The sequence below is a fragment of the Cucumis melo genome, chromosome 8, assembly GCF_025177605.1.
Source record: "Cucumis melo cultivar AY chromosome 8, USDA_Cmelo_AY_1.0, whole genome shotgun sequence".
NCBI lineage: Eukaryota > Viridiplantae > Streptophyta > Magnoliopsida > Cucurbitales > Cucurbitaceae > Cucumis > Cucumis melo.
Genome location: NC_066864.1, coordinates 32,166,208 through 32,194,112, shown reverse-complemented (window position 1 = coordinate 32,194,112; position 27,905 = coordinate 32,166,208). Strand labels below are relative to the sequence as shown.

At 31.4% G+C, this 27,905-nt stretch overlaps 1 protein-coding gene across 1 annotated transcript; it reads right to left on the bottom strand.

The window, feature by feature from the left end:
- Positions 1–5,033: 5,033 nt before the first annotated feature.
- On the bottom strand, positions 5,034–6,686 carry LOC103491152 (BAHD acyltransferase DCR-like). The gene has a single exon (XM_008450981.3). The coding sequence runs from the start codon at positions 6,556–6,558 to the stop codon at positions 5,143–5,145; it is 1,416 nt and encodes a 471-aa protein (XP_008449203.1). The 5' UTR covers positions 6,559–6,686; the 3' UTR covers positions 5,034–5,142.
- Positions 6,687–27,905: the final 21,219 nt, after the last annotated feature.

Here is a 27,905-nt window from a genome sequence, read left to right as displayed (position 1 = left end):
TCAAAGGTGCCTTTAAGTTAGCTAGCTGTCTCTGACCAAGATCTCATTCATTTATTTATTTTAGAAATACACACACAACACACACACACACATATATATATATAAATCTATGGATGGTGTTGGCCTTTTGGTAATCTTATTTAGATTCAAATTATGGTTCTTATAGATCTATTCATCGAATGATACTATTGAATTTTGATATATATGTGTAAATATTTTTAAGTCATAGTTGAACATCCCATTTTTATTTGATGCGTTTATATTTTTAAAAAATAATATGTCTACAATAGTTTTAATCTCTAAACCTTTCTTCTAATAACAATTTAGGTGTGAACTCATTAGGCATTTATATTGTTATGACATGCAATTAATTACAATATTACTATTTGAAAAATTTTAGCTTTTTTTTTTTTTTTTTAAATACTATTTGTTACATTATTTACTATTTTCTATTCATTATCTATTTTTTTTTTATTGCAACCTTTATTATTTTCTATCAAAATAAAAGTAGTTAACACCTAAATATAGATTATTATAACTAACCCTATTTAAAATATTAATGGGTAATAATTTAGTCAATAATTTTGAGCATTAATAATATTTAAGTTGTTAGAATGTTTTATTATTATTATTATTATTATTATTATTATTATTATTATTATTATTATTATTATAGTTTAAACAACATTTTCCCCCAAAAGTTTTTAGATCCTAAATTTAGTGTAATATATATTAAAGAAAATCAATGAGGAATGTCAACTACTAACACATATTTTGCTTTAATTTTAATTTTATTCTATTTTATCTTTTTTTTTAAAAAAAATGAATTACTAAAGATTCACATGTAACTGTTCATATTTCAAAGTTAAATAACAATGTAACTTTTTTCTAGATCTTTATATGTCTTATATTGAATCATTTTTTAATGATTTATTAAAGATTATTTTTAAATATAACAAAATAAAATAAAATGTTTATAAAGTATAACAAAATATCCCCGTTTATCTACGATCGACTATGATAGACTACTATATGTGTCAATTTTTATCATGGTAGATACAGTAATTTATCACAAATAAATTGTAATATTTTATTTGTAAATATATTAAAAAGTTTTATTATTTAAAATAATTTTCTCTTTTTCTTTCCATTAGTTATGGTTGTCATTTAAGAAACAAATTTTATCGTTTGAATGGATTTTAAATATTCTAATCTCCTTAGTGTTTTTTCCTTACAAATTTTAAATTCTTTTTGGATTCTCTCTAAAATCATTCAAAAGATTTAAACAAGTTTTGTTCGTACAGAAATTTCTTTTATTTTAGAATACTTTCTCTCAGAAATATAAATAAAGTAAAACAATATTGAGTTTGATTTTCAAGTTGCAAGTCTTCTTATGCGATAAAAATCTAAAAATGTGATAAATTATGTAGATTCTTAAATTTTGAATTGTGTACACGACGATATAACACAATAATTAAGGCAAGATTTTATAGATGGATCGATTGAATTCTCTCGTTCCACACATATAGTATACAATTTAATTTTTTTTCTTTCGAAAAATGAAAGATAATAAAATTGAGGGGTAGCTCTCTAACCTAGGTGAGACATAGTAAATTTTACCATCCCTACATGTCTCTATATATTTATTAATTAGCTTTCTTTTTTTTTTTTTCTTTATCTATTTATGGCCAGACATTAATAAATAATTTTGTTCAAAAATAGAAAAAATAATAAAGATTTAGTAGGTATCCAATATCAAAATTGCCACCCCTCATTATTTTTCCTTTTTCATTCTTTAAATAACATTTGTGAATTGAGAGTCAAAATTTGATTTAAAATAGCAAACCCCCTATTTTGAAAACAATTTTGGTTTTGACTCTCTCCAAAAAGAAAAAAGAAAAAGAAAAAGAAAACTAAATAATATTTATTTAGTAATTTCTAATGACTGATGAATATAAATTTAGTGAAAGGAGGAAATAGAATAAATGAAGTGAGAGAAAAAGCATAGATTTAGAGTGAGAGATTTTGAAATATTTAGAAAGAGAGAGAGAGAAAGGTGCAAAATTAAGGTCAAAAGAGGAGAGATTTTTGGTTTGTTGAACAACCCCATGGAGGGAAAACACAGAAATTCTTTTGGAACATTTTGGGATAGACTCACCAAACATAAGTCAGTAAATATATTGGAATTAATAAGGTTGTGTTTAGAGAGTAGAGTTGTAAAAAATAAAAATCTTTTATAATTGTGATGAGTAGATTAAAAGGAAAAAAACGAAATTACTTGGAAAGTAAAAAGAATGAAAAAGATGAAATAGAGTTATTTACCACAACTTAAGAAATTGAGGAACCAACCAACCAACCAACCAACCAACCAACCAACCAACTCCATTGTTTGAAGGATACTGTCTACCTCAATCTTCTCAATTACTAAAGAAAAAGGGTAAAAAGGACAATCTTCCCCCCACCACATTCATCATTTTTCAAGATTCCTATTGAAAAAATTCCAATTAAGAAAATACCTAATGGTGAGAAAAGGAGTAACGGAGTCTGGGCCTAAACTTGCATTTGATGGGCCTCCAATTTTGAGCCCATTAAATAGCACTTGGATTGTCATTAAAAATGAGCCCTTTTACTCGTCAGTTTGTTGGGCCTTTTCCAACCCAAAATTTTTTGAAGCTTAGAAATACAATCAAGGGCTTCCAACAGAGAAGGCCTTCGTCGTAGGCCCATATTTACACTAATGTCCTCTACCATTAAATATATTTTTCGCTATAATAACTATTAAACTCTTTCCATACCAAAGTTCTTTTTTATTGGATGCACAGTCTAAGGTGACATTAAACTACAAAATTTAAGATGTTTTTTTTACAACTTTAACACCAAAGAAGAAAAAGTAAAATAAAAACTTAACTTAATATTAGCAAACTTTTGACTTTCAAACTCCCACTAAACCATATCTCTAAATCGATCAATCATACATGTATTAAAGAGAAAAGCATAAACATATGAATAAAATGATAATAATGATATTTAAAATGTCTTAATCTATTGATAATTTTATACACAAAACAACAATTAAAGCATTCTAAAACGTGAACCGTGGAAGGCATCGACGTGGCAACCATAAACCAATTGAGAGGGACAGATAAGCCTTAAAGAACAGTGGTTTAAAACTTTAATTTACGTAAAATAATTAAAAGGCAATTCGGTAATTTTGAAAAGATAAGGGAAGAAATAAATAATAATATTGCAAAAGAGTCCTCCTGCCGGCCACCGGCCACCGGCCTACCTAGGTTTGGTAATGGCTACTCCCACAAAATTAACATCACTCTTCATTTTTCAAATAATAATAAGTATTCATTTTGTTTATAGAAAATTTAATTTGGAGTTATACGTACTATTATGTTGAGGTTCTTCTAGCCATTCATATGAACTATTCAAAACTAGGGGAAATTCTAATTTGAGATTACAATATGGTGACACTTAGTACATATAGATAGGTTGGGGTACATCACGACATGCTAGAACATTAATGACCATTCTCTTTCTTTTGATTTGGTGGAGAAAATTATGGATCGGGTTGTATTTAATAAAATAATATTCTTTCTATCTTTCTATATTCAAGTTTGATGAGAAAATACTAGTTTAACGTTTAAGTTGAATAATGATGAATAGTTTGAAGAGGTTTTAAGATTTGAGAATGATAATCAACTTACTTATTCAAATAATAATTGATGTATTTAAATAAAAAGTTTGACCTAAAGTGCCCAAACTAGGATTTCAAAATTATGTAAATTAAACTAATTCCCAAAGCAATTAGGCAAAAAAAAAAAAAAAAAAGCATTTAACATGCTTTGTTCACTAGAATGAGAGTCTAAGTATCGATCTTGACCAGAACATGCGTACGCTTAATCCACTTCATTCACTAAAATGGGGTTTCAACCTCTACTTTGACAAAGTCAAACAAGTAGCCCGATTTCTTGTCTTTTCTACACCCCGCTTGGGTTTTAACGTATGATTAATTTAACGTGAATTTATGTATGTATGTATTATATGATATAAACTTATCCATATAACAATTTAATATTTTGATAATAGTATTCACATTTGAGAGGAGAAAATGATGTTGTCCTACTGGGTCGTCATTGTATGCACCTCTACTTTTCTTTTAATATATGCAATAATGTAAAAGGTTGCAAAGTTGGGATTGATGATATTTTTATTGAGAAGTCTCTTAATATCCTTGGTATGTTATTTAGGACGGTGTGGTACACAATATTGTTCTTCACTCTAGAGAGATAGTATTTATTTTGATTTCACAAAGTTGACCAAGTCTTATGGAAACCTCTTGAAAACGAAATTCCAAAAGTTGGTTTTCTCAATAGCATTTCTAAGGCCTCATTTAGACTATGGAAAAAGTACAACTTATTGGGTGTGTGTTTGATTTAGAAGTGTTCAATCACAAATCAAGTTGATGTTTAATATTCCTATCTTCATCAATTTTAGTACAAAATGCTTTTAAGTGCCCAAATGAATTGATGACCGAACATGAGTACCAATTAATTTGGTTTAAAAGCATGTTAAAAGAATGATGTTTAAGTGAAAGTATATATTGTCAATGAGTAATAGTATGAGTACGAAAAAATATTGAATATCAAGATATGAAATTTTGATTTAAAAGATGATAGATAAAAGTAATCAAAAGTTGGCCAATACAATTTAAACTTTTAGGATAAGCAACCCAAGTATTGTGTCCACATTGCTTTTCATATTATAAATCAGGTTAAGCTTTTATTTAACTTTGATCTTGAACGTTTAAATAATCAAATCTATGTAGTTAATTATGATTTGGATAATGAATCGTATTTCGAACTTTAGTATGTCCATATCTATGTAGTTAATTATGATTTGGATATAGTTAGTTATGATTTAGATAATAAACCGTATTTCGAACTCTAGTATGTCCATTCAATATGTCCACTCAATCTCATAGAACGATTATAATAGAATTAATTTCAGTTTTAATTTTAACCATATTTAAAGAAATTGAAATATTAATTATATTTATACATGAAAATTGTGAAAATATTATGAAAACCCTCCTAAATCTTATTTCCATGGTAACAACAAAAACTATAGAAACCCTCACACTGTAATCGATACATATTGCATGAACTCTAAGTCACTTTCAAGAGCCGCCATTGTTTCTGGCGATAAAACCACCTCCAAATCCACACTTCCATTCCCTTCCTTCCCCGGAAATGCCGACATTTTACCATCAAACTTATTCGCACTGCCGCTTCGAACCGCCACCGGCCTCCCCCATCCAAAATCATTATTATACATTGGAAATCTCGGCGAGCTTCCCATCGTCACCGACGCACCATCAGAGTTCCCGAGCGGAAACAACCGCGGCTCTTTCTCCCAATCACTAATGCCACGACGCACGGTCGCATCGTTGTGCGCCACGACATTCCGGTGAATCAAAGTGCCGCACCAGCCTAAGTCTTTGGACAGAAGCTCGCCGACCAGAGCCACGTTTGGAATGCTCTGTATTGCGTTTCCGAAATAAAGCGACGGCATCGGCGGCTGCAGGCGGTGACGGCAGTTCACGGCCATTCGGAACGTCGTCGTTTTGGTTGCGTTCAATTTCCTTGCTCTCGTCACCGAACGCCATAACTGCGCACAGAGAGATTGGAAAGACGAAATTTCCAATTTCCCATCCGAAATGTCGCTGTTTCGCTTTCCCTTAACGGTTTTCCAACCGTCATTCAATTGCTTGCCGAAATACTCAACGGCCTCGCAATTTCCGTTACTCATTCGTTTCCGTTGGAAATCGCCTCCATTGGCTCTGTATTTCAGCCGCAAAATTGCTTCTCTGCTAAAATGAAAAATCCTCTCCCGCAGCCGCGAATTTCCGGCGAACGTCTCCGTCGGACCACCGGGAGGAAACTTTAACACCGCCGGCGAGTTAAACGGCGTGTCCCGGCTAAAATCCGGTGACTTAGAGATTTTTCCTTCTCCGAAGTTGATCTCTGCAAACGTATTGAAAAAATGCCAGAACGAAGTGCCGTCGGCGACGGCGTGGTTGACTGTACATCCAATGAAGACGCCATCGGCTAGCTCGGTGACTTGTACCGCCGCCAAAGGCTTATTATGGCCTAAATAACTCAAAGTCCGATCGAAGGCGAAAAATGCCCTGAAGCAAACCGGAACATCAAGAGGAGAAAGAAGAGAGTCGAGCGAAAGGTGTTTTGCCTTAGCTTCGATGAAATCGACGCCGGCGTCGTTACATAGGAGGTAAATAGCGCCGTCGTGGTCGGTGGTGAGGCGGCCGGCGAGGGCGGGGAAGTGAGAAAGAGCAGCGGAGAGAGAGCGTTTGAGAGATAAAATGAGGTCGGGGAAGGAAGAGGGAGGAGAGGGGAGAAGAACGCCTTTCTGAATGTAATGACAAGAGAGCATAGGAAGGTCGGAGACGGAGAGCTTGAGTTTTTTAATGGTGGATTTACGATCGGGAAATACAGTGGAGTTTGAGAGAATAGCGGTGGTTGAAGAAGGCATTGTGAAATTGAAAATGAAATTTAGATTTGGGGAGTAATTGATTGGGAGTTTGATTTGAATTTTGGAGGTGTGAGATTTTAGGGTTTATATAGGAGAAAGCATCGGTAGTTAGTTCATGCATTTTGCACACGAGGGGTAAGTGGTAATGTCGACAGGTTTCAAAAGGGTGATATGTATGAGGGAAGATGACGACGTGGCTTTTAATTGTAATTGAAAAAGAAAAAAATAATACCCTTCTATGGGCCCCTAACCACAATATCAATCAATCAATAAATAAATAAATAAATAGCACTACATATAGCAATTAGTTTTAAAAATATTGTTATATCTAATTTAATTATTTATTCCTAAAATTCCTATTTGTTATCCTTATTTATATATATATATATATATATATATATATATATATATATATAAAAGAATAATTAAAATATTTTGATGAGGAAACAAGTGGTTTAACTTTCAAGTTTTTAATTTGAAATTAACTTCATTCGAAAAGATCGAAAAGTTTGGTAGTGACTCAAAATAGATCTTGAAACATTCTCAAATTTTATTTCAAACAATTTTTATAATTTTTTCTTATATTGTCAATCGAAACATGCAATTAGTTGATATTGTTTGCTAATTTTTTAAAACTATAGTTCAGTACAAGACAAACCATTTTTTCTTTCTCTATCTTATATTTATGTTGAGTTTATCACGAGGTGGGAGAATTCAAACTTCCATTCATGGGATTGTGTAATACATGTTTTACCAGTTGAGGTAGAACAACACTTGATATATCCAAGCATACATCAAACTTTATGCATCACACCTTACCCAATCATAATGTGAATAGAAAAAACTAAAATGAAGTAAGAAGAGTATGTCAAGTGGCATTATTTGATCAGAGAATTGGGTAAGATACACAAAAATAAGTATAGGTTAAAATACATCGATATATGTTTTTGTTAAGTCGTGTTCACTATGTGACAAACACATATTCATATATGAAAAATATTTAAGAGCATCCTGAGCAATATTCATATTCAAATTGTTCGATCATAACTCATTATGTGACAAAATTTTACTCTTCTTTAATATTTTCATATTTTTTATGTGAGAGATGAGAAATGATGCACAAAAATGAGACGAATATTATTATGTGATTAAAGTAAACTATAGTACAATACGCCATTTTAAAAAAGAGTTAATACTTGGAATGCATTCATTCTTATACATCTCACCTTTCCACTTAGAGGAATACCCAAATTTTTGAAGAAGGTAAGAAAAAGGAGGGAGGGAGAGATGGATGGGAGGGGTTATTATATGTGTAGCAAAATACACAAATAGTGAAATGGACAATCCAACATTAATAATTTTAAATGCTTCTCCCTTTTCCACATGTGATATGCTTTCAATGAATATATCCAATATCATTCGTCTCATTAAAAACGTCAATGTCAATGAAACTAATATATATATTTATACCATATGGTTACAAGTTTTAAATTACATTTTCTTACATATATATATATATATACACACACAAAAGTTAACTATGTTTTACACGTGCTTCGAAAATAATAATAATAAATAAATAAAAAACTTCATAGGTTAACTTTTATGCAAGTTGAGAAAGTTGTCTGATTTTGACGATTTAACAACTTGCCTTTTTAAGATAAGCCAAATTTATTTGTAGATTTTTAGTATTTGTTTCTATCAATAATTAATTGCTTTATCTATGTATATATATTCTTGTCAATGGGTGTGAGTCAATTCCAATTATTGTTTTTTTAATAAGAAAAAACATTTTTTTTTTATGAACATCAATAACGATGGTTTATTATTATTATTATTATTATTATTTAATTTCTAAAAAAAAAAAACACAACGTGTAAAGATAATTGGGAAAATATATTGAACTTGACTATATGCATCTACATTTCTTCATCTATTTCATCTTCCAACTTTAACATGTGGCAAATTTTAATTTATTTATTTTAAAATTTTTGAAAATGGGGTTTTAAGAAAAATATGGTTTTTCTTATAGAATTCGTTTAATTATAAAAATTTGGGTATAAATTTAAGTTTGATAAAAAGAAATAATAATAATAATAAATTATTTTTAAATATAACAAGAAAAGAGAAAAAATTATAACTACAATAAAATATCTTCCATGATTTGTTATAGTTATAAATATTTAAGTAGTTTTATCATTTACTATATTTAAAAGTTTTAAATATAAAAATTAGAACAATGGCCACATTTATTCAAGTTTAAGATGAATATTGCAATATTCATTTAAGTTAAAATTGAAACTTCCAAAATCTTATTAAAGTTAGAGAACCAAATTGATTAAATTGAAAATTTAGAGAGAAAAATTGAAAACTTTTTCTAGTGAGAAAATGAATAATATTTACAATATTGCCATCGGTTGGACTCTTCTTCACTCTTGCCAAATTAAGGCTATTAATTGGATGCATGAATTCAAATATGAAAGGATGTGAAGACCCAAAAGGGAAAAAGAAAATATTATCATATCCACACTTTTGGTGATTTTTCTGCATACCCAGACAACAATTCAATTTGAAAATTCTCCTAACATTCATGAATATCTCCCAAAAACTTTTATTTTTTAGGCTACATTATATTATTAGAAATAATATCATCATATTCGTCATTTATTTAAAAAATATTCTTATTCTTTTATAAGTTACAAGATCAAAGTTGAGATGTGAAAGCATGAGTCAAATATGTTTAACAATTCATGACATGAGATTTTTGTCCAAAAATAGTTTTGGAATGCCTAATAACAGTTTATGATATATTATAAATATTGAAATTAGGAGTATTTTTTTAAATAAATAACAAGATTAGGGTATTTATAGTTACTGATACCAACAAGAAAAAACACATCTATCACGTGACAATAATGGTAAACTTGTAATTTAAAGAAAAAAGTGTAATCGTCGAGATGAAAAGATTTGCGTGTGAATGTAGTGCTTGTCATATCAACTTTAATGCTTAAGTTAAAAAGTGTAGTTGTGTTGCAAGTTAAAGAGTTTGAATATAAGAATCAACTTCCTTTCTGCTGGAGCTATTGTTACATATATTTATAGAAGGGTAGTTTACCTAAGTCCTTCCCTTTAGGATTTGGAGTTATAGCTGAAAGGAAAGCTATTCCCACCAAGGAAAATAGATATATGCTGATTTAAGCTCTATCCATCCACACGTCGTAGCTTCTTTGTTACACTGATTTGTGACTCCTGAAATCCTAGAAATTAAATCAATCAAATTCTTCATTCTAGAAAACATTGAAGGAAAGGTTATTGGACTCCAAAAGAAGGGTCAGAATGAGAAAGAAATGTGGTAAAGAGGAGTTCATTTCGATATACTATATATAAGAATGAGGTGCAAAGAAATCGATTGAGGAACCCCACTGAGAGGGATAGTCTCCTTGAGAGTACTTGCATAGAGTATCCGCTCGAGGGGTGCTAGGACATGCCCTATTTGGTATTTCTGAGATCAATCACACTTGTCCAAGTCAATTCCTTTTTCTAGGTCCTAATCATTTAATTCTAAGTTGTCTCATTCGATTGGAATCATGTTATCTCTCTACCCTTTATTTTTACTTTTCTGTGGATTACACCTTTAGTACAAAATTCATCTCTAATAATGATATATAACCTTCTTTGTATAAGTTATGAAGATGAGTCATTTGGCCTAACACATTAATGTTTTGTATATACAAGAAACTGAATTTCTAATTAAAGTTCAACCGGTGTGTAATTGTTATACATACAAGCTAGTGGTTCAAGATAAGAAATTAATCAATGTTGCAATGTGTCTGAGATGATGCTGTTCACACGAGATTTAAGGAGAATGCAATTCGTGGAATTGAACTTTGTATTGATTTATATGGTGTTTTGGATGTAATCTCTAGTATTTTCTCATTTCATGTTTTCTCTCAAATACAATTTAAACATATAACTTTTTTATCTTCGATCTTCAGGAAGTTGGATTTGCAAGTCAATTCAAGCTTTAATCTTTTGAAATTTAAGGAAAGTTTGATCTTACAAGTCTTTAATCTTTAAGAAGATGATGATCTCGATGTTGATAAGAACTTGCACGTCTTGAGAGCTTTTTTAAGTTTGAATCTTCAATTTTTTAGAGCTTTAATTCTTCCTTCAACCAAAGAACTTTAAATGAATGGTAAATATTTTTATTTGTAGAGAATTTCCATGGGCTTTAGGTGGGCTTGAGCTTGGACCCATTTCACTATTAGGCTTAGGCCCATTTGACTGTTGAGCTTGAGCTTGGGCCCATGCACAAGGTGGACTCGAGCTTGGCCCACTTGTTTGGCGGGTCGGGCCATTATTTCTTTGACCTAATTTTTCATCAGAGGCTTGAACTCAATTGACTATCAAAATCTAATCAAATTATAATCATCATAATTTTGTTGTGATGATGTGGCGCGATTTAATTGGCCAAAATTTCTTATTCAACATAGGCAAAGCGATCAATGTCCTCAAAATTGGTTAATTTTAAAATAAATTTTTTTTAAAATAAATTTATAAAAAATTGTCTGCAAAAACTAGAGTTGAGTTCGTGAGTTATTTTTGCATGAGGAAGGTGCTAGCACCCTACAACATCAATTTAGAAACCGATGGCCAAATTTCAAATCTTGAAATTGAAAATAATCTTCAAATTCTTTTAAAAATATTACCCCTCACTACTCTAATATTTGAAGCAATGATCTCATAAAATAACCGGCAAAGAGCATTTCATTAATTAGACTATATGGAAGAAAAGTTTCTTACCTCAAAAAGATGAGAAATTTATACAATTTCTTAAAATCCTTCGTAGGAATAGCTTTCTAATAAAATATATATTTTTTAAAACATTAACTAAAATATTTTTTTTTGGGATCAAATCTCGGACTTCCAAAGATGTGATTCCTTACCTCAAGAATTCTATAAAATTAGAGTTTGATCATTGGGACCAAAACTCTACCATATACTTCCAACTAAATTAGAGCTTCTATTATGTGTTTTATATTTTTGGTATTGTAGAGAGCTTTTTGGAAAAGGATGAAGATTTAAGAGGTTGTTAGAAGAGAAAACAAAAGGAATTTTGTAGATCTTTTGATTTTTCATTTTCTAAGAGGAGATGAAGAGTAGTGGCTATGGAGGCTAAAGGTTTTGATGAAGAAGAGGGGATGTGAAGATCGTAAAAATCTCTAGTTTTTTTTTTTTTGTGGATTTTTGTTTTGTGTCTTCCATGGATGATGAAGAAGAGATTATTTTATAGAAAAAAATCTTCAAATTGGTAGATTTTTTTTACATTAGTAGAAATTTAGGTTTTAATGATACAAAATTTACGTCGTAAAGAGTTTCAATGACATAATTTTTGCCTCATTGAAGCCCCATGTCAAGAAAGGCTATTTAATGACACTTCGAAAAGAGTTATCGTTAACAATGCTTAGATGATACCAAGATTGTGCCATTAACACTCTTAATTAATTTGAAATAATACTACCTTTGGCCTACTCTCAAAATGATATGGAGTCAGGGGCGGATTTATAAGGGGCCAGCGGGGGTACCTGCCCCCCTTTCACATTATCAATTTTGTATTTTAATTTTAATTTTGAAGTGTTAGATTACAATATATATTAAATAATACTTTAATATTGTTCAAATCTTGCAATAATAGTTTTGTTTCCCAAATATCAAATTTGTTCCTAAATTGCACAAAATATATTTTATTCCAAACATCATTAATTTTCTTTTCCCAAAATAGTTTTTATTTCAAATATTAATAATTTTCTTTCCCCAAATATCAATTTTCTTCCTAAATTTTCACAAAATATATTTTATTCCAAACATCATTAATTTTCTTTCCCAAAATATCAATATCTTTCCAAATTTCAATAATCTTATTTTTCCAATGTCAATTTTATTGACAAATTTCAGTAATGTCATAAAAGGAAGATAATTTATTAATAAGAGGAAAAAAACCTAACTAAGGTAAAACTCTAACTTATTTTCTAACCGTCGTCATTTGTTATCTAACAAATATTTAGAAAAAAATCATGTGAAAATTGCTGGTTTTTTCTTTATTGCTACAAATGTAGTGAATGTTATTAAAGCATCAACGAAACGTCGAGATATTTTACGAGAGAAACATAACATGAAATTTTTTGAAGCTTTAAATAATGGACGAGGATTAAATCAAGAGATAATAATTGAAAGACTAGGAGATACTCGATAGCTATCACATTACAACACTTTCACGAGTTTAGTGACAATGTTCTCTTCAGTATTTGATGTGCTTGAGACAATTGTGGACGGTGAATCAAATTCATAACAAAAATATGAAGCACAAATTCTAATGAATTCAATCTTCTCATTTGACTTTGTTTTCAATATGCATCTTATGAAAAATATATTGGGAATACAAATGATTTGTCTTAAGTCTTACAAAGAAAAAATCAGGATATTGTGAATGCAATGAATTTAGTCAACATTTGTAAAGGTAGGCTGCAAACAATGAGAAAATCTGGTTATGATTCATTATTGGAAAGAGTTTCTAATTTCTGCAATAGTCAAAACATTGACGTTCTTAAAATGGATGCTATGTTTTTAGTTCGAGGACGAAAAAGTCAAAAATCTCAACTAATAACAAATTTGCATCATTATCGTGTTAAATTCACTTGCTGCTTTTCATAGACAAAAACTTAGTCAACTTTCTCAGTTTTATCCAAGAGACTTTTCAGCTATTGAACTCTCTATGTTTGAGGATCAACTTCAAAATTACATTATTGATATGCGTTCAGAGTTTGTTGAACTAAAAAACATTGGTGATCTTGCAGTGAAAATGGTTGTTACGAAAAGAGATAAGGTCTACCAATTAGTTTATCGGTTGCTCACATTGGCATTGACTTTACCGGTTGCAACAGCTACTGTAGAGAGAACATTTTCTGCTATGAATATTGTGCAGACTCGACTGTACAATCGAATGGAAGATCAATGGATGAATGATTGTCTTATAGCTTTATTGATAAATATTATTGAAAGCAATTAACAACAACTCGAGACTTACGTGGAAACTCGAGATCCGGGAGAAAAACCACGATACTTTAGTTTTTATTATTTTTCTTATGAACAAAATACAATATGTAAAAAGGGAGAATAAATAGAGTACAATAGAAATAAGAAAGGAAAAGATCTAGGAAATATTTAGGAAATAAAATATTATATATTATTCTTTCCAAGAGTACTCTAGGGCAAAACCCTACTAATTCTAACACTCCCCCTCAAGTTGGGACGTAAATATCGATGAGTCCCAACTTGCTAACGCAAAGGTCGAAGTGTGGTCTGATAAGCCCCTCGTTAACATCAGCAATCTGTTGGCTTGAAGGAATGTACAGAATACATATGCTTCCACTGTCAAGTCTTTCTTTGATGAAATGCCGATCAATCTCAACATGTTTAGTTCTATCATGTTGAACTGGGTTGTTAGCAATACTAATAGCGGCTTTATTATCACAAAAAAGCTTCAATGGTGTCTCACATTCCTGATGAAGATCTGACAAGACTTTCTGGAGCCAAATTTCCTCACATATTCCCAGACTCATAGCTCTGTATTCAGCCTCAACACTGCTCCTGGCCACAACACTTTGCTTCTTACTCCTCCAAGTTACAAGATTGCCCCAAACAAAAGTACAATAACTGGAGGTAGACTTTCTGTCAATAACAGATTCTGCCCAATCTGAGTCAGTATATGCCTCAATGGTCTTTCTATTTGTTTTTCTAAACATCAACCCTTTACCAGGTGTATGTTTCAAGTATATGAGAATTCTGTTAACAGCTTCCATATGTTTCTTATAGGGAGCCTGCATAAACTGGCTGACAACACTTACAACAAAGAAAATATCAGGACGAGTATGGGATAAGTAAATTAATTTACCTACAAGGCGCTGATATTGTTCTTTATCAACTGGAACTTGATCATCAGAGTTTCCTAGTTTACAGTTGAATTCAATAGGAGTATTAGCAGGACGACATCCCAACATACCTGTCTCGGTTAGCAAATCAAGGGTGTATTTTCTCTAAGACACGGAAATACCTTCTTTAGATCTGGCCACCCCATTCCAAGGAAATATTTCAGATTTCCCAAATTTTTTATTTCAAATTCATCACCAATTCTCCTCTTTAGTTGACTGATTTCTGTTTGATCATCTCTAGTCAAAACAATCTCATCCACATAAACTATTAGAATAGCAATCTTCCCTGTCTTGGAAGCCTTTGTAAATAAAGTATGGTCAGAGTGCCCTTGATTGTACCCTTGGGACTTGACAAAGGTAGTGAATCTGTCAAACCATGCTCTCGGAGATTGTTTGACCATATAGGGATTTTTGGAGTTTACACACCTGCTGACCAAATTGGGCTTCAAATCCTGGCGGGGAGCTCATGTAGACTTCCTCCACAAGGTCTCCATTCAAAAAAGCATTCTTAACATCCAGCTGGTATAGAGGCCAATCTTTGTTCACAGCAACAGATAGCACGACTCTAACAGTATTCAATTTAGCAACTGGAGAAAAAATTTCTGAATAGTTAATACCATAGGTTTGAGTGAATCCCTTTGCAACTAACCTTGCCTTGTGTCTATCAAGCGTGCCATCTGCTTTGTATTTGAGAGAGAACACTCATTTGCATCCTACAGTTTTATGTCCCTTGGGTAGACCACAGATCTCCCAAGTTCTATTCTTTTCAAGAGCCTTCATCTCTTCTATAACAGCATTCTTCCATTCAGGACTCTAGAGCAGTGTAGATTTTTTTCGGTATTATGGTAGAGTCAGGCTTGTTGTAAACGCTCTAAACTGTGGAGAGAGATTATCATACGAAACATAGTTGCAAATGAGATGTTTAGTGCAGGATCTGGTACCTTTTCTCAATGCAATCGGAATGTCAAGAGAGAGATCATACTCATCAAGTTTCCTTGTATGACCCTGTTCAACTTCATCGTTACTGGTTTCTATTCTAACCTCAGTCTCATCATCACGGTTCTTTTCTTCCATATTTTCAAGAACAGCAACATCAGACTTGTCATTCTCACTCATCGTATTATTAGTACAAGGTTTTGTAAGGTTTTCCATACCTTGGTCTCGAGGATGTTCGAAATCTTAGACTGGAGTCGGCGGTTGACTAATAGGGGACTCAACTTCCTTTCTGAGAATCCTCCTGTAATATGTTTTCCAGGGAACTTGGTTTGTGGGTAAGATTATGGGATGAGGATCAATGTCAGACACGGTAATAGGAGTAGGTTCAACAAATTCAAAGGTGTTATTAGACTCTTCACTCATACTCTTCCCCTGAAGATGGCTAACGAGAAAGTAAGGTCCGTTTTTACAGAAAGTAACGTCCATAGTGACAAAGTATTTCTTAGACGGCGGGTGAAAACATTTATAACCGTGCTGGTGAAGGGGATACCCAACAAACACACAGGTCTGAGCCCGATGGGTAAATTTGGTCTGATTAGGACTGAAATTATGGACATAAGCGGTGCACCCAAACACACGAAGAGGAACCTCAGAAACAAGGCGAGTATAGGGGTAAAGGCCTTAAGACAATCTAAGGGAGTCTGAAGGTGGAAGATACGAGAAGACATTCTATTGATTAAGTGAGCGACTGTATAAGAATAGCATCTCCCCACAGGTATGATGGAAGGGAAGTGGAAAGCATAAGTAAACGGGCTACTTCCACAAGGTGACGGTTTTTTCGTTCGGCCTCTCCATTTTGTTGAGGAGTGTAGGCACACGAGGTTTGGTGAACAATCCCCTTGGAGGCTAGAAATTCACTAAGGTTATGGTTTTGGAATTCCCGACCATTATCACTTCGAAGAATTGCAATTTTTGTATGAAATTGTGTTTTGATAGTTTGATAGAAGTTTTGGAAAATGGATGGAACCTCAGATTTATCTGTGATAAGGTAGACCCAGGTAAGATGGGTATGGTCGTCGATGAAAGTTACAAACCACCGCTTTCCCAAGGAGGTGGTGGCCTTGGAAAGACCCCAAACGTCACTATGGATGAAGGTAAACGACTGTTGTTTATATGGTTGTGAGGGAAAAGAGACTCGATATTATTTAGCCCGGATACACACATCACAAGATAGAGAAGAGACATCAAGTTTAGAAAAAAGGTGGGGAAATAAATATTGCATATATGTAAAGTTTGGGTGGCCCAGTCGAAAATGCCACAACATACAGTCTTGTTCAGAAGTGCTAAAGTAGGATGATAGTAAACTAACCCTAGAAAAACTACTACGAGGTATCATCATCAAGGATGTAAAGTCCCCTGCTATGCCGGGCAGTGCCAATCGTCCTCTCCGAGCTCATGTCCTAAAAATAAACCGATTCAGGTAAGAAGATAGCTTTACATGCAACTCACTAGTGATCTTGCTTATAGATAACAAATTGTAAGACAGTTTAGGGACATGCAAAACGTTCTGGAGAGAAAAACCGTCAAAGGAAACTATTTGTCCTTTGCCAGCGATCGGAGCTAGAGAGCCATCAACTATTCGGATTTTTTCATTATCGGCACACGAGGCATACAAGATAAAGTGTTCCGAAGAACCTGTCAAGTGATTTGTAGCCCCGAGTCTAAGATCTGGGGATTCTTCCTATCAACGCTAATAAGCTCAAGGGATTGAGGCATAACTGACTGAGCAATGACACCCAGAGTCGGAGTCTTGTTCTGGCTCACAGTAGGATCAGTTTATTGAGAAGTGCTAGCAGGGGTAGTCTCACTAATGTAGGCACGTCCTGAGTTCTGTTTCTCGTTGGAGGACCGTTTCTTACCTCCTGGGGGACGACGTGGAGTTTCCAACACTGATCCTTGGTGTGCAATTGTTTCTTGCAGTGCTCACACACAGGAATTGACTTTCCATTATTCTTGTCACTGTCATGATTTGAGGACCGAGCACTAAAGGCAGCGGAGTCAATGGTAGAGGTAGTCAATACACCCATGGCATTAGTGTGATCCTCTTCCAAGCGGACTTCAAAACAAACTTCCATTAGGGAGGGAAGAGGTCTTTGTCCGAGTATACAACCACAAACATTATCAAATTTGGGATTAAGTCCTGCAAGGAAGTCATAAACACGGTCAACCTCTTCAAGTTTAGCATATTGTGTACTGTCATTTGGTGTGTCCCAACTGTCTCTCTGCACCATCTCTTGCCAGAGGAGAGAGAGCTTGTTAAAATAGATAGTTACGTCCAGGGTCCCTTGTTTGCAATTATGAACCTGTTTTCACAGTGTATATAACCGAGAGGCATTCTGTCGTTTCGAGTAAAAGGTCTGAGTTGTATCCCACAAATCTTTTGTTGTGGCTGCATATAGTAGAGGCTTGTCGATCTGTGGTTCCATACTATTAATCAGCATGGACCGAATAAGTGAGTCCTCTCCTTTCCAGAGTCATTCCAAGGCGTCTCCTGGTGAAGGACGTACAGTCTCTCCAGTTAAGAAGCTGAACTGGTGTCGACCTTCGAGGAACATTTTTATTGATTGGGACCAAGAAAAATAATTTTGACCATTTAATTTTTCACCTGAAAAATTCCCTGTAGACGAACCCAAAGAGCCAGTTATATAATTTGACGGTAAATTAGGGAACGAAGTTACTAGGTTCTTGGAATACATCGACAACTCGGTTGGTTTGGAATGCGTCGAAGATTCGCCCGCTTCAATGTTCGATCTTTTCTGGGGTTGATCAATTCCGTTACCAAAAAACAGCGGTTGCTGTAAAGAGTCAACGTACAGCGGATGCTTACTGTACAGATTTGACAGAGACTTACGTGGAAACCTAAGAACCCAAGACTTACGTGATCTGGGTTTCTCATAGGTTATTTTCTAGGGTTTCGTTATTGTTTTGCTCTGATACCATATTGAAAGCAATTAACAACAACTCGAGACTTACGTGGAAACCCAAGAACCGGGAGAAAAACCATGATACTTTAGTTTTTATTATTTTTCTTATGAACAAAATACAATAGGTACAAAGGGAGAATAAATAGAGTACAATAGGAATAAGAAAGGAAAAGATCTAGCAAATATTTAAGAAATAAAATCTTATATATTATTCTTTCCAAAAGTACTATAGGGCAAAGCCCTACTAATTCTAACAAATATTTATTAGATAAGTTAGATAATAAACTTATCATGGATTGATTTCAAAACATAAAAATTCGTAGAAGACGATTGTAATACGTATTAAATTAATTAATCTTTGAAGTTGTTAATAACTTTTTTTCATTTTTTTAGTGTGTTTATTATATAATGCCCCTTATACAAAATTGTGTACTGTGAGCTATTAATCAGAATGGACTGAATAAGTGATCCCTCTCCTTTTCAGAGTCGTTCCAAGGCGTCTCCTGGTGAAGGACGTACAGTCTCTCCAGTTAAGAAGCCGAACTAGTGTCGACCTTCGAGGAACATCTTTATTGATTGGGACCAAGAAAAATAATTTTGACCATTTAATTTTTCACCTGAAAAATTCCCTATACACGAACCCAAAGAGCCAGTTACATAATTTGACGGTAAATTAGGAAATGAAGTTACCGAGTTCTTGGAATACATCGGCAACTCGGTTGGTTTGGAATGCGTCGAAGATTCGCCCACTTCAATGTCCGATCTGTTATGGAGTTGATCAATTTTGTTACCAAAAACAGCGGTTGCTGTAAAGAGTCAACGTACAGCGGATGCTTATTATACAGATTTGACAGATTTACGGTTGAGGGTTGCTGTCCGGAACTCATAGACGGCGCGTGAGGATGCAGATGGCCGAAAGGGGTTAACGGTTGGACATCCGACGGCGCGTCGAAGAGAATGGGCTGGGCGGTGACGTGAAACGGCGGCGGCACGTGGGCCCACGCGTCGGACGAGCGACGCGTGAATCATCTTCTGGTCAGACGGTGGCGCGTACAGCTGCGAAACCACTCCCGTTGGGTAGATCGGCAGTTTCTGTAGGTTTAGGAGTAGTTTCTCCATGGCGGCGGCGGCAGTGACAGTTTCAGTTTCGATCTAGGTTTCTCCTAGGTTATTTTCTAGGATTTCGTTATTGCTTTGCTCTGATACCATATTAAAAGCAATTAACAACAACCCGAGACTTACGTGAAAACCCGAGAACCGGGAGAAAAACCACGATACTTTAGTTTTTATTATTTTTCTTATGAACAAAATACAATAGGTACAAAGGAAGAATAAATAGAGTACAATAGGAATAAGAAAGGAAAAGATCTAGGAAATTTTTAGGAAATAAAATCTTATATATTATTCTTTCCAAAAGTACTATAGGGCAAAACCTTACTAATTCTAACAAATATTTATTTGATAAGTTAGATAAACTAATTCTAATTCTAAAACTCGTAGAAGACGATTGTAATACGTATTAAATTAATTAATTTTTGAAGCTATTAATAACTTTTTTTCATTCTTTTTAGTGTGTTTATTATACAATGCCCCTTATACAAAATTTCTGAATCTGTCACGGCATAAAGTCTTTCATTATCAAAACCAAAATTTAAAAGTTATCACATCTATTATTTCTTAACCTACCATTATTTAGTCTAACTAATTGATTTAGTCACTCTCGCCAAACTATTCACATAACTTTTAGAAGTAGTTAATCACGAAAATCAAACAATAGAAAAATTTAAAAAGATTAATTTTAAATAAGTTGGAACCAAATCAAGTGGGTACGCAACCCAAAACAAAAATGGTAGGGTTATCAATAGTCATGCTAATTAAAGTTTAAATGTAATTATTATAATTATTATTAACTTCTTTAAGCAAAAAGTGTAATTAATCAAAGAGTTTCTTATCGTTTAAATTGATGCTGATGTTTGACGTGACAATTAATATGAATGAGATGTGTGAATTCATAATATTAATCATCTAATAATTTTATTCAATGTATGTGTCCAACCCCATCATGACTTTACCAAAATTATTGTGTGATATTTAAACTTAGCAAACCTATCCAAAGTAAATTTAGAGGATGCAAAAATGATAATTGATATCAACTTCTTTTCTTTTAAAGTTAAGATACAAACTACATCTTACTAACAAGATTATACTAACAAAATTAATAAGTTAATAAAATATACATAGGTGGGCTTAATTAATAAAAACTATGATATTTTTTATTTTTAACGTGATTCATTATTTTCAAATTTGATTGCAATTTTTTTAATATAAATTTCATTTAAAAATTGATTGGATTTTAGAGGAGTAGTCAAGAAATTTTTTTTTCCAATCTTTTGTGGTGTTTTTTTCGTTGCAAAATCAATCTTTTCTAAATTGTGAAACACTTCACAACATTTTTTCTAAATAACTTAATTATTTTTCCTTCACTTAAAACTACTCGTAGTATAAATTAAATATAAGTACTAGTAGTATGAATTATATATATAAATATATTTCTTTTTAAAGTCTCAAAAGAAAATATTTTTGTATAATTACTTGTTTCATAATTTATGTCAAAATACTTTATTTGAAAATAACTCAATTAATATATATATATATAAACCAAATATCATTTTTTAAACAATAAGTATTATGTTGACTTGTTTTCCACTACAAAGATTGTACAACTTTTGTACTATTTGATAATGACATCATTAAATGACAAATCCAATAAAAAGAGTTGAAATTCACAAATACATTCCAATATCAAATGTATCAAAATAAAATTGTCTTTTGCTCAAATACCAATATCATTCTTTTAATGGCTCATATTTTGAAGAACTTTCACAAGAAGAGATAAGGCAATCTTCTTCATCAACTTCATTTTTCTTCTAACTACAACCTCTAATCCTCATTAACAATACCATTTATTTTAAACAATTAGCCTCTTCATTCTTTTCACTCAATTTCATTTTGGTTTTTTAATCTTTTTTTCTTTAATTGTTTGAACTTTTGCCAAATCCCTCATAAACAAAAATAATTCTTTGGAACCTTTATCTTTTTTCTTTTTTCTTTTTTCTTTTTCAAATTAAAGGAGCAATATTTGCTTTCTTTCTAGAGTAAATGTGCTTAGTTTTTCCAAAAAAAAAAAAAGAAAAAGAAAAGACCCCTCATATATTGAAAATGAAACTTTGTTATTTAGAAGTAATCTTAATTAGTTTAATGATGAATTTCATTTTTACTAACTATAATTAAGACCATATATATATATATATATATATATATATAATGTTATTGCTTTGACATATATAAGAAAAAGGGTTCATATGTTTGATTTTAAGATTAATAATAAACTTTTTAAGTAAAACAATTGTTGATGAAAAATTGAACATTCAACCTTTAGTGTCACCTTTCATGCCAATAATACTACTAATCAATCTTACTTCGAAGAACCCATAATAATTTGAATGCTTAACATCTATTCATGTTGATTAAACTAATTAATAAAGACGATGTGTACTGTATGGTTTAAAACACAACATTGTTTTATCAACCTAACAACATATAAATGTATAATATGTAATTAACGCCATGTTTTTGTCAAATCATCATCCTTTAGTCTTCTTGGAAGTATAAAATGTGGGGATAAGGAAAAATAGGATATTGGGAAGATGAATGTACCAAAGAACATGGAGAAAACAAAAGGAAAAAGGAAGTGTTAGTGTGTTTGGTCAATTTTTGTTGGCCAACAAATTGAAGCAAATTAGAAAAAGAAATATATATATATATATAACATAAGAGAGAGAGAGAATAGAAGAGGCAAAGACTTGGAAGGCTGCTCTACTTTCTTTCAACATGTAGGTGTGCATGTAAAGACTTCACACTTCTCTTTTCATTTTTCTTCTTTTTTTCACATACCTTTTTAAAATAAATGTCAAAGAAAAAAAACCCAAAATTATATGTATAATAGATTAAAATATTATTTTAATTTCGTTTGAAGTTTGTTTAATTTTAATTCATGTGATTTCAATAAATCTTAAATTTAGTCATTTTAATTTTAACGTACAGTTGATTTTTTTTTATTATAATTTACTTTAAAATATATTTTCATAGTTTATTTTCTAATTATGTGATAATTAATTTTTGAGGAAAAATTAAATTTAAAAATGGTTAGAAATACGAAGATTAAAATTAAATATTTGATAGTGCATAAATTTAAAAATTAAACAAAATTTAAAATAATGTTATTTAGAAAAAAAGTAATACTCTTAGCGCTAGTTTCGAATAAAAACAATTAGTATACTTTGTTTAAAAAAAAATAATTCACTTCAAATAATTATGAAGTAGATTTTAATTTTAGTTGTGCTAAGCAACATGTGTGAAATTTAATTAGTTACAAATCTTTTAATTTTTTAATTAATTAATACGCATGAATACTAATGAAGAAAATGATTTTTAAGTACGAAAGAAAATTGCACTCAAACGAAAATAATATTCATCTATTTTCAATGGTACGTAATTCTAACTTTTAAGTATGAATTACAGCAACGTTCCATATATTAATGAAAGAAAATTATAATAAATAGTAAAATAATTGAAAATATTTATAAATATAATAAAATCTAACACAAATTTATCTGGATTCATTTTATAGTATTCAAAAGCACTCCATTACGGAAAGATTGGAAAAAAAAAACAAAATAAAACATACAAAGAAATTATAATTAAAAATAAAAGATCATACAGTAACTTGTATTGTTTACTTTTATTCATTCTTCTCCACTTCTTTTACTTTCTCTTGGGATTAGTTTTTTATTTTAAATTTTTAAATTTTAAATCGATAATATGTCGCGTTTGATTTTAAAACAACCTTTCTATCTCCCTAATTTTAGAAGAAAAATAAAAGAATACAACTAAAATATAAATTTTAAATTTTTAAATTTTAAAGTGATAATATGTTGCGTTTGATTTTAAAATAACCTTTCTATCTTCCTAATTTTAGAAGAAAAATAAAAGAAAAAACGAAAAATTATCAAGTGTATCTTCGGCTAATAATAATTTATGTCAACAAAACAATATTGATAATGAGGCCATTGAAATGGACGACAAACTAATTAAAGTAAAGTATATATATTATATACACATCCCATACATGAATGTGGAATTTAATTTATGGACCAAAAAGACTATTATTGTTTTCTTTTTGTTTTATTATTATTATTTTATCTCTTTTCTTTTTCTTTTTTAATTGCCTTAATTTGATTGGTATAACCTTTTTAGTTACGTATAAAATGAGAATTGTCTGACCTATTTTCGTGGATAATTTTAATATTTTACAATAATGTTTATCATCAACGAAAAAAATTAAATGAATTATACATAAGACAATTACTATGTGATACATTATCATAGAATTACAATGAACATCACATGTTAATTAGATTAATTATAATATTTGTAAAATCTAATTAATCAAAGTCGAAAAAAAAATAAGAGAAAAAAAAACCTATGTATTTCTTTTTTCTTTTTCTTTTTTGTTGAGCTTTCAAATTTAAACAAAAGAATTGATATCAAATACAATATCGGTTGAAATGAGGATGTTTTAGACATTTGTTGATTCCATCTGTTAATGTAAGTGTAACAATGCATCTGAATAATTATTCATTACCAATTATGTGTATGTAATATAATAATTCACCATTTAGCTTTTCATGCTTGAAACTCAGGGATTAGATTTTAGAAAATCTGACAGTTTGGTCGACATTTTCATATTTTAAATTTTGTTTTAAGCTTGAAAGGTATGTTAATGAATTTTTTTTAAGAAAAGTAATAATAAAATCCATGTATGATATATAAAGATATTTTTAGAAGAAGATATAAGAGTATTTTGTACAATTTAGGTCAAAACAAATATGGTTGGTAGATGAAAACTTGTGGAATGTATGTATACTAAAAAGAAAAATGGGTGGTTGCGAGAGAACAACAACAAAACAAAAAACCTTTTATTTTCTTTGCCTTAGTTGACTATTTAATCATTGATTTGATAATTGAATGTTTGACTATGTCTACTTTTTCCACCTTTTTCATTCAAATAAAAAATAAATAATCATGGATATATTTAATTGAAGAAAAAATTGTTTTTCAAGAAATTCATTTTTTTAGACTATTTTTTCTAAAAATTGTTTAAAATATATTTTGAGTGGCTTCCAAATACTTTAATTCTTTTTCAAAATAACTTATTTTCTAAATTAAATACTTGAAAATGTAATCTAAACACACCATTAACCTTCGAAATTTGAAGATCGGAGAAACACATCAATGATTCACGTGATGTGTGATTTTTCGTTTTTTAATCTTTGGACTAAAATCTAGCTAAATACAATAGAGTTGATCACATTAGTTTTGATTTAGAAACTTGTGTCTACTACTTTATAACATGTCAGTTTTAGAGATGTTAGTCACCTCGACCGATTGATATTAGTAGGTCGATTGTTTTTTGTTTGCTTTCATAACTTCGACATATTAACGTAGAGAAGTGCAATGAACAGGAGAAAAAGAATGTGAGAAATGAAAAAGAAAAGAAAGGGCTAATTAAGAGTAGGAGATGATTTGATAGAATGAAAGAAAAAAAATGGAAAAAGGGTGAAGAGAGAAGACAAAGAAATGAAATGAAGAGAGTAAATAATAATAAAATATGATTCAAAATTTTATTTTTCCATATGCGATAACATTTCAAATATAAGTTTATTTTATTTTATTTTAGGTTTGGTTGGTTTCAATGGAAGGATTAAAAAAGGAGGGTTAAAAGATTTAAAAAAGAGGGTTAAAAGACTTTTTGGATAGTTTTTGAATATGAAGAGTTTTAGGACAATTTAGGGGTGAATGGACAAAAATGCCCTTCATTAAATTTCTCTTTCTCTTTCTCTTTCCCTTCTCTTCCACGTAAAACAACTTTCCCTTTTCTTTCTCTTTCGCATAGAACACCTAAAGTAAAAAAAAAAAAAACATTTTCTTGGCTTTTGAAATTTCCCGCTCTACTTTGATACTCTACTCCAATGTCGTTCGAAGATACTCCGGTCGTTCGTCGCGTTGGTCCTCCAGTGCATTTCGTCACTCCTCCTTTTCAAACCATTTAATCAACTTTGAGCGTTTTCTCTGATTTCGGCGAGTTTCATCTCTAACCTATTTTCAATTTATTTGCTGTAAATGTTTGATTTAGGCATTTGTAGTGAGCTTCATCCGTAAATGTCTGGTTTAGGCTATTTTGGAATCGACTTATTTGCTGTAAATTAATTTAGTCAAAGTTTGGTTTAGGTTCTTAGAAAGTTAAATGGGTAGTGAAATGAATTGAAGTAGAGGGTTTAGTTGGGTCAAATAGAGGAGGAGTAAGCAATAGGAATAGAGGGTTCAAGAGGAGAAATTGGTTTGATCTGTACTTGGAAAGAGAATTATTCACTATTTACATTATTTACACGATCAAATAAGGTAAGATGACTTCGATTAACTTAACATAGGAAATGATTGAGGTGATCTTTTGAAGATAAGTGTGATTGAAGCTCCTTTATTCTATCTCTTTGGAACATTCTTCTAACTCTAGTTTTGTCGTCTGATTTGTCACAAAGGTGTAAACATCTGACTTTTGCAATATAGTTGGCATTTTGCTCCTTTTTCTTTGGATCCCTTCTTTAACTCTGGATTGGTTGCCTCTTAGAAGTGCAATTGAAGCTTCTTTATTCAGCAGTGAGTTTTTTTTTTTTTTTTATCTACATTGCTTTCTATCTATTTTGTATTGTCTTATATTGTGAGCAATTTTTCATGCCGCTATGGATGCTTCTCAAACCACTATGGCTTCCTCTTTGATCACTTTCTACCACTTGCACTTTTGTTGGGTTTCTCTGTAACTTCGAATTTTGAAATACTATGAATGATGTAATGGTCCATATAGCTCATGAGTATAATAAAAGGTTTAAAGAACTGCTCTATTTAATTTGAGGTAGTTTGTTTGTAAGAAGAAAGGAGAATGAATGAACAATTAAGACTTAAGTCTATTAATAAGATTGTAAATAGTTGAATGTGAGTTGATAATTTTAGATTACATTCACATAAGGATGGACACGTATTTGTTTGTCCAAAGTATTTGTTTGTTTTCAATTTTTTTATGCAGTAGTTTGGATTGTTTTTATGCATGTTTAGTAAGTCTTTTAGACTCTTATATTTTATCTCACACATATCTCGCACGCATCTCGCACATTCCAAACTTTATGCAATAGTTTGAATTGTTTTTATGCATGTTTAGTAAGTCTTTTAGGCCCTCATGGTTTATCTCGCACGTATCTTGCACACATCTCGCACATTCCAAACTTTCACTATTTATTTCGAAATCAAATTGGTGTCTCACCTAATCCATTTGGAGTGATTCTATGCATGTTTAGTAAGTCTCTTAGGCCCTCATGGTTTATCTCGCACGTATCCCGCATGCATCTTGCACATTCCAAACTTTCACCATGCTATTATTACACCTCATTTTCAATTATATTTCATTTATTCCTTTTTTATTCAGGCTTCAGTTATGACATCGACATCGACTAACGGACCCGTGTACAAGATTAATCCTTCCTATCATTTTTATGTCAAAGGAGGATGATACAAGTAATGGGGTGAGTAATTGACATACAAGGAAATAATAGTGATTGTGGCGTATTCATCATCAAGTATTTTGAGTACATAGCTGCTGATTTTGATTTAGATACATTATGTCAAGAAAACATGTCCTACTTTAGAAAACAATTAGCATTTCAATTATGGACCAACACTCCTATGTATTGAATTTGGTTGCGAGTTTTGTAGGAGTTGTATATCATGTATGTTGCGAAATATGTACATAAATCACAAGTATCGATTCTTCTCTAAATCACAAGTATCGATTCTTCTCTAATGCACAAGTATAGATTCTATATAAATTAGAGAAAGCGTAGTTTATGAATGACCAATTGATGACATTCAAATATTATATTTGTTTGCAAAACTACCTGTAGGTAAATAGAAGTTGTCACCAAGCTATATAACTTGCATTCAAAACTTGCAAGTGAGCAAAGCATGATAGAGCATATTTGTGCTATATGATTTTAATTTTTTAGCTTATTGGTATCATGGTGTCATGTTTCACAGGAGATCAACAAGAGAAGAAATACATAATTCTTTTTTTTTTCTTTTGTTCTACTTCTCAACTCATTGGTCAAAACACATCTTAAAAGTATTACCAATGGCATGTTCATATAATACTGCAAGTCTTGAAACACAACTGTTAGAGGTTTAAATGGCAATGCTAATCTGGTTGTTGTTTGAAGCAATCCATCCATGAAAACATGAAAATAATATCAAAAAATAAAAAACCTCAACAAAT

Coding starts and splice junctions, on each gene's coding strand:
- LOC103491152 (XM_008450981.3), bottom strand. CDS start 6,558: ATGCCTTCTTCAACCACCGCTATTCTCTCAAACTCCACTGTATTTCCC.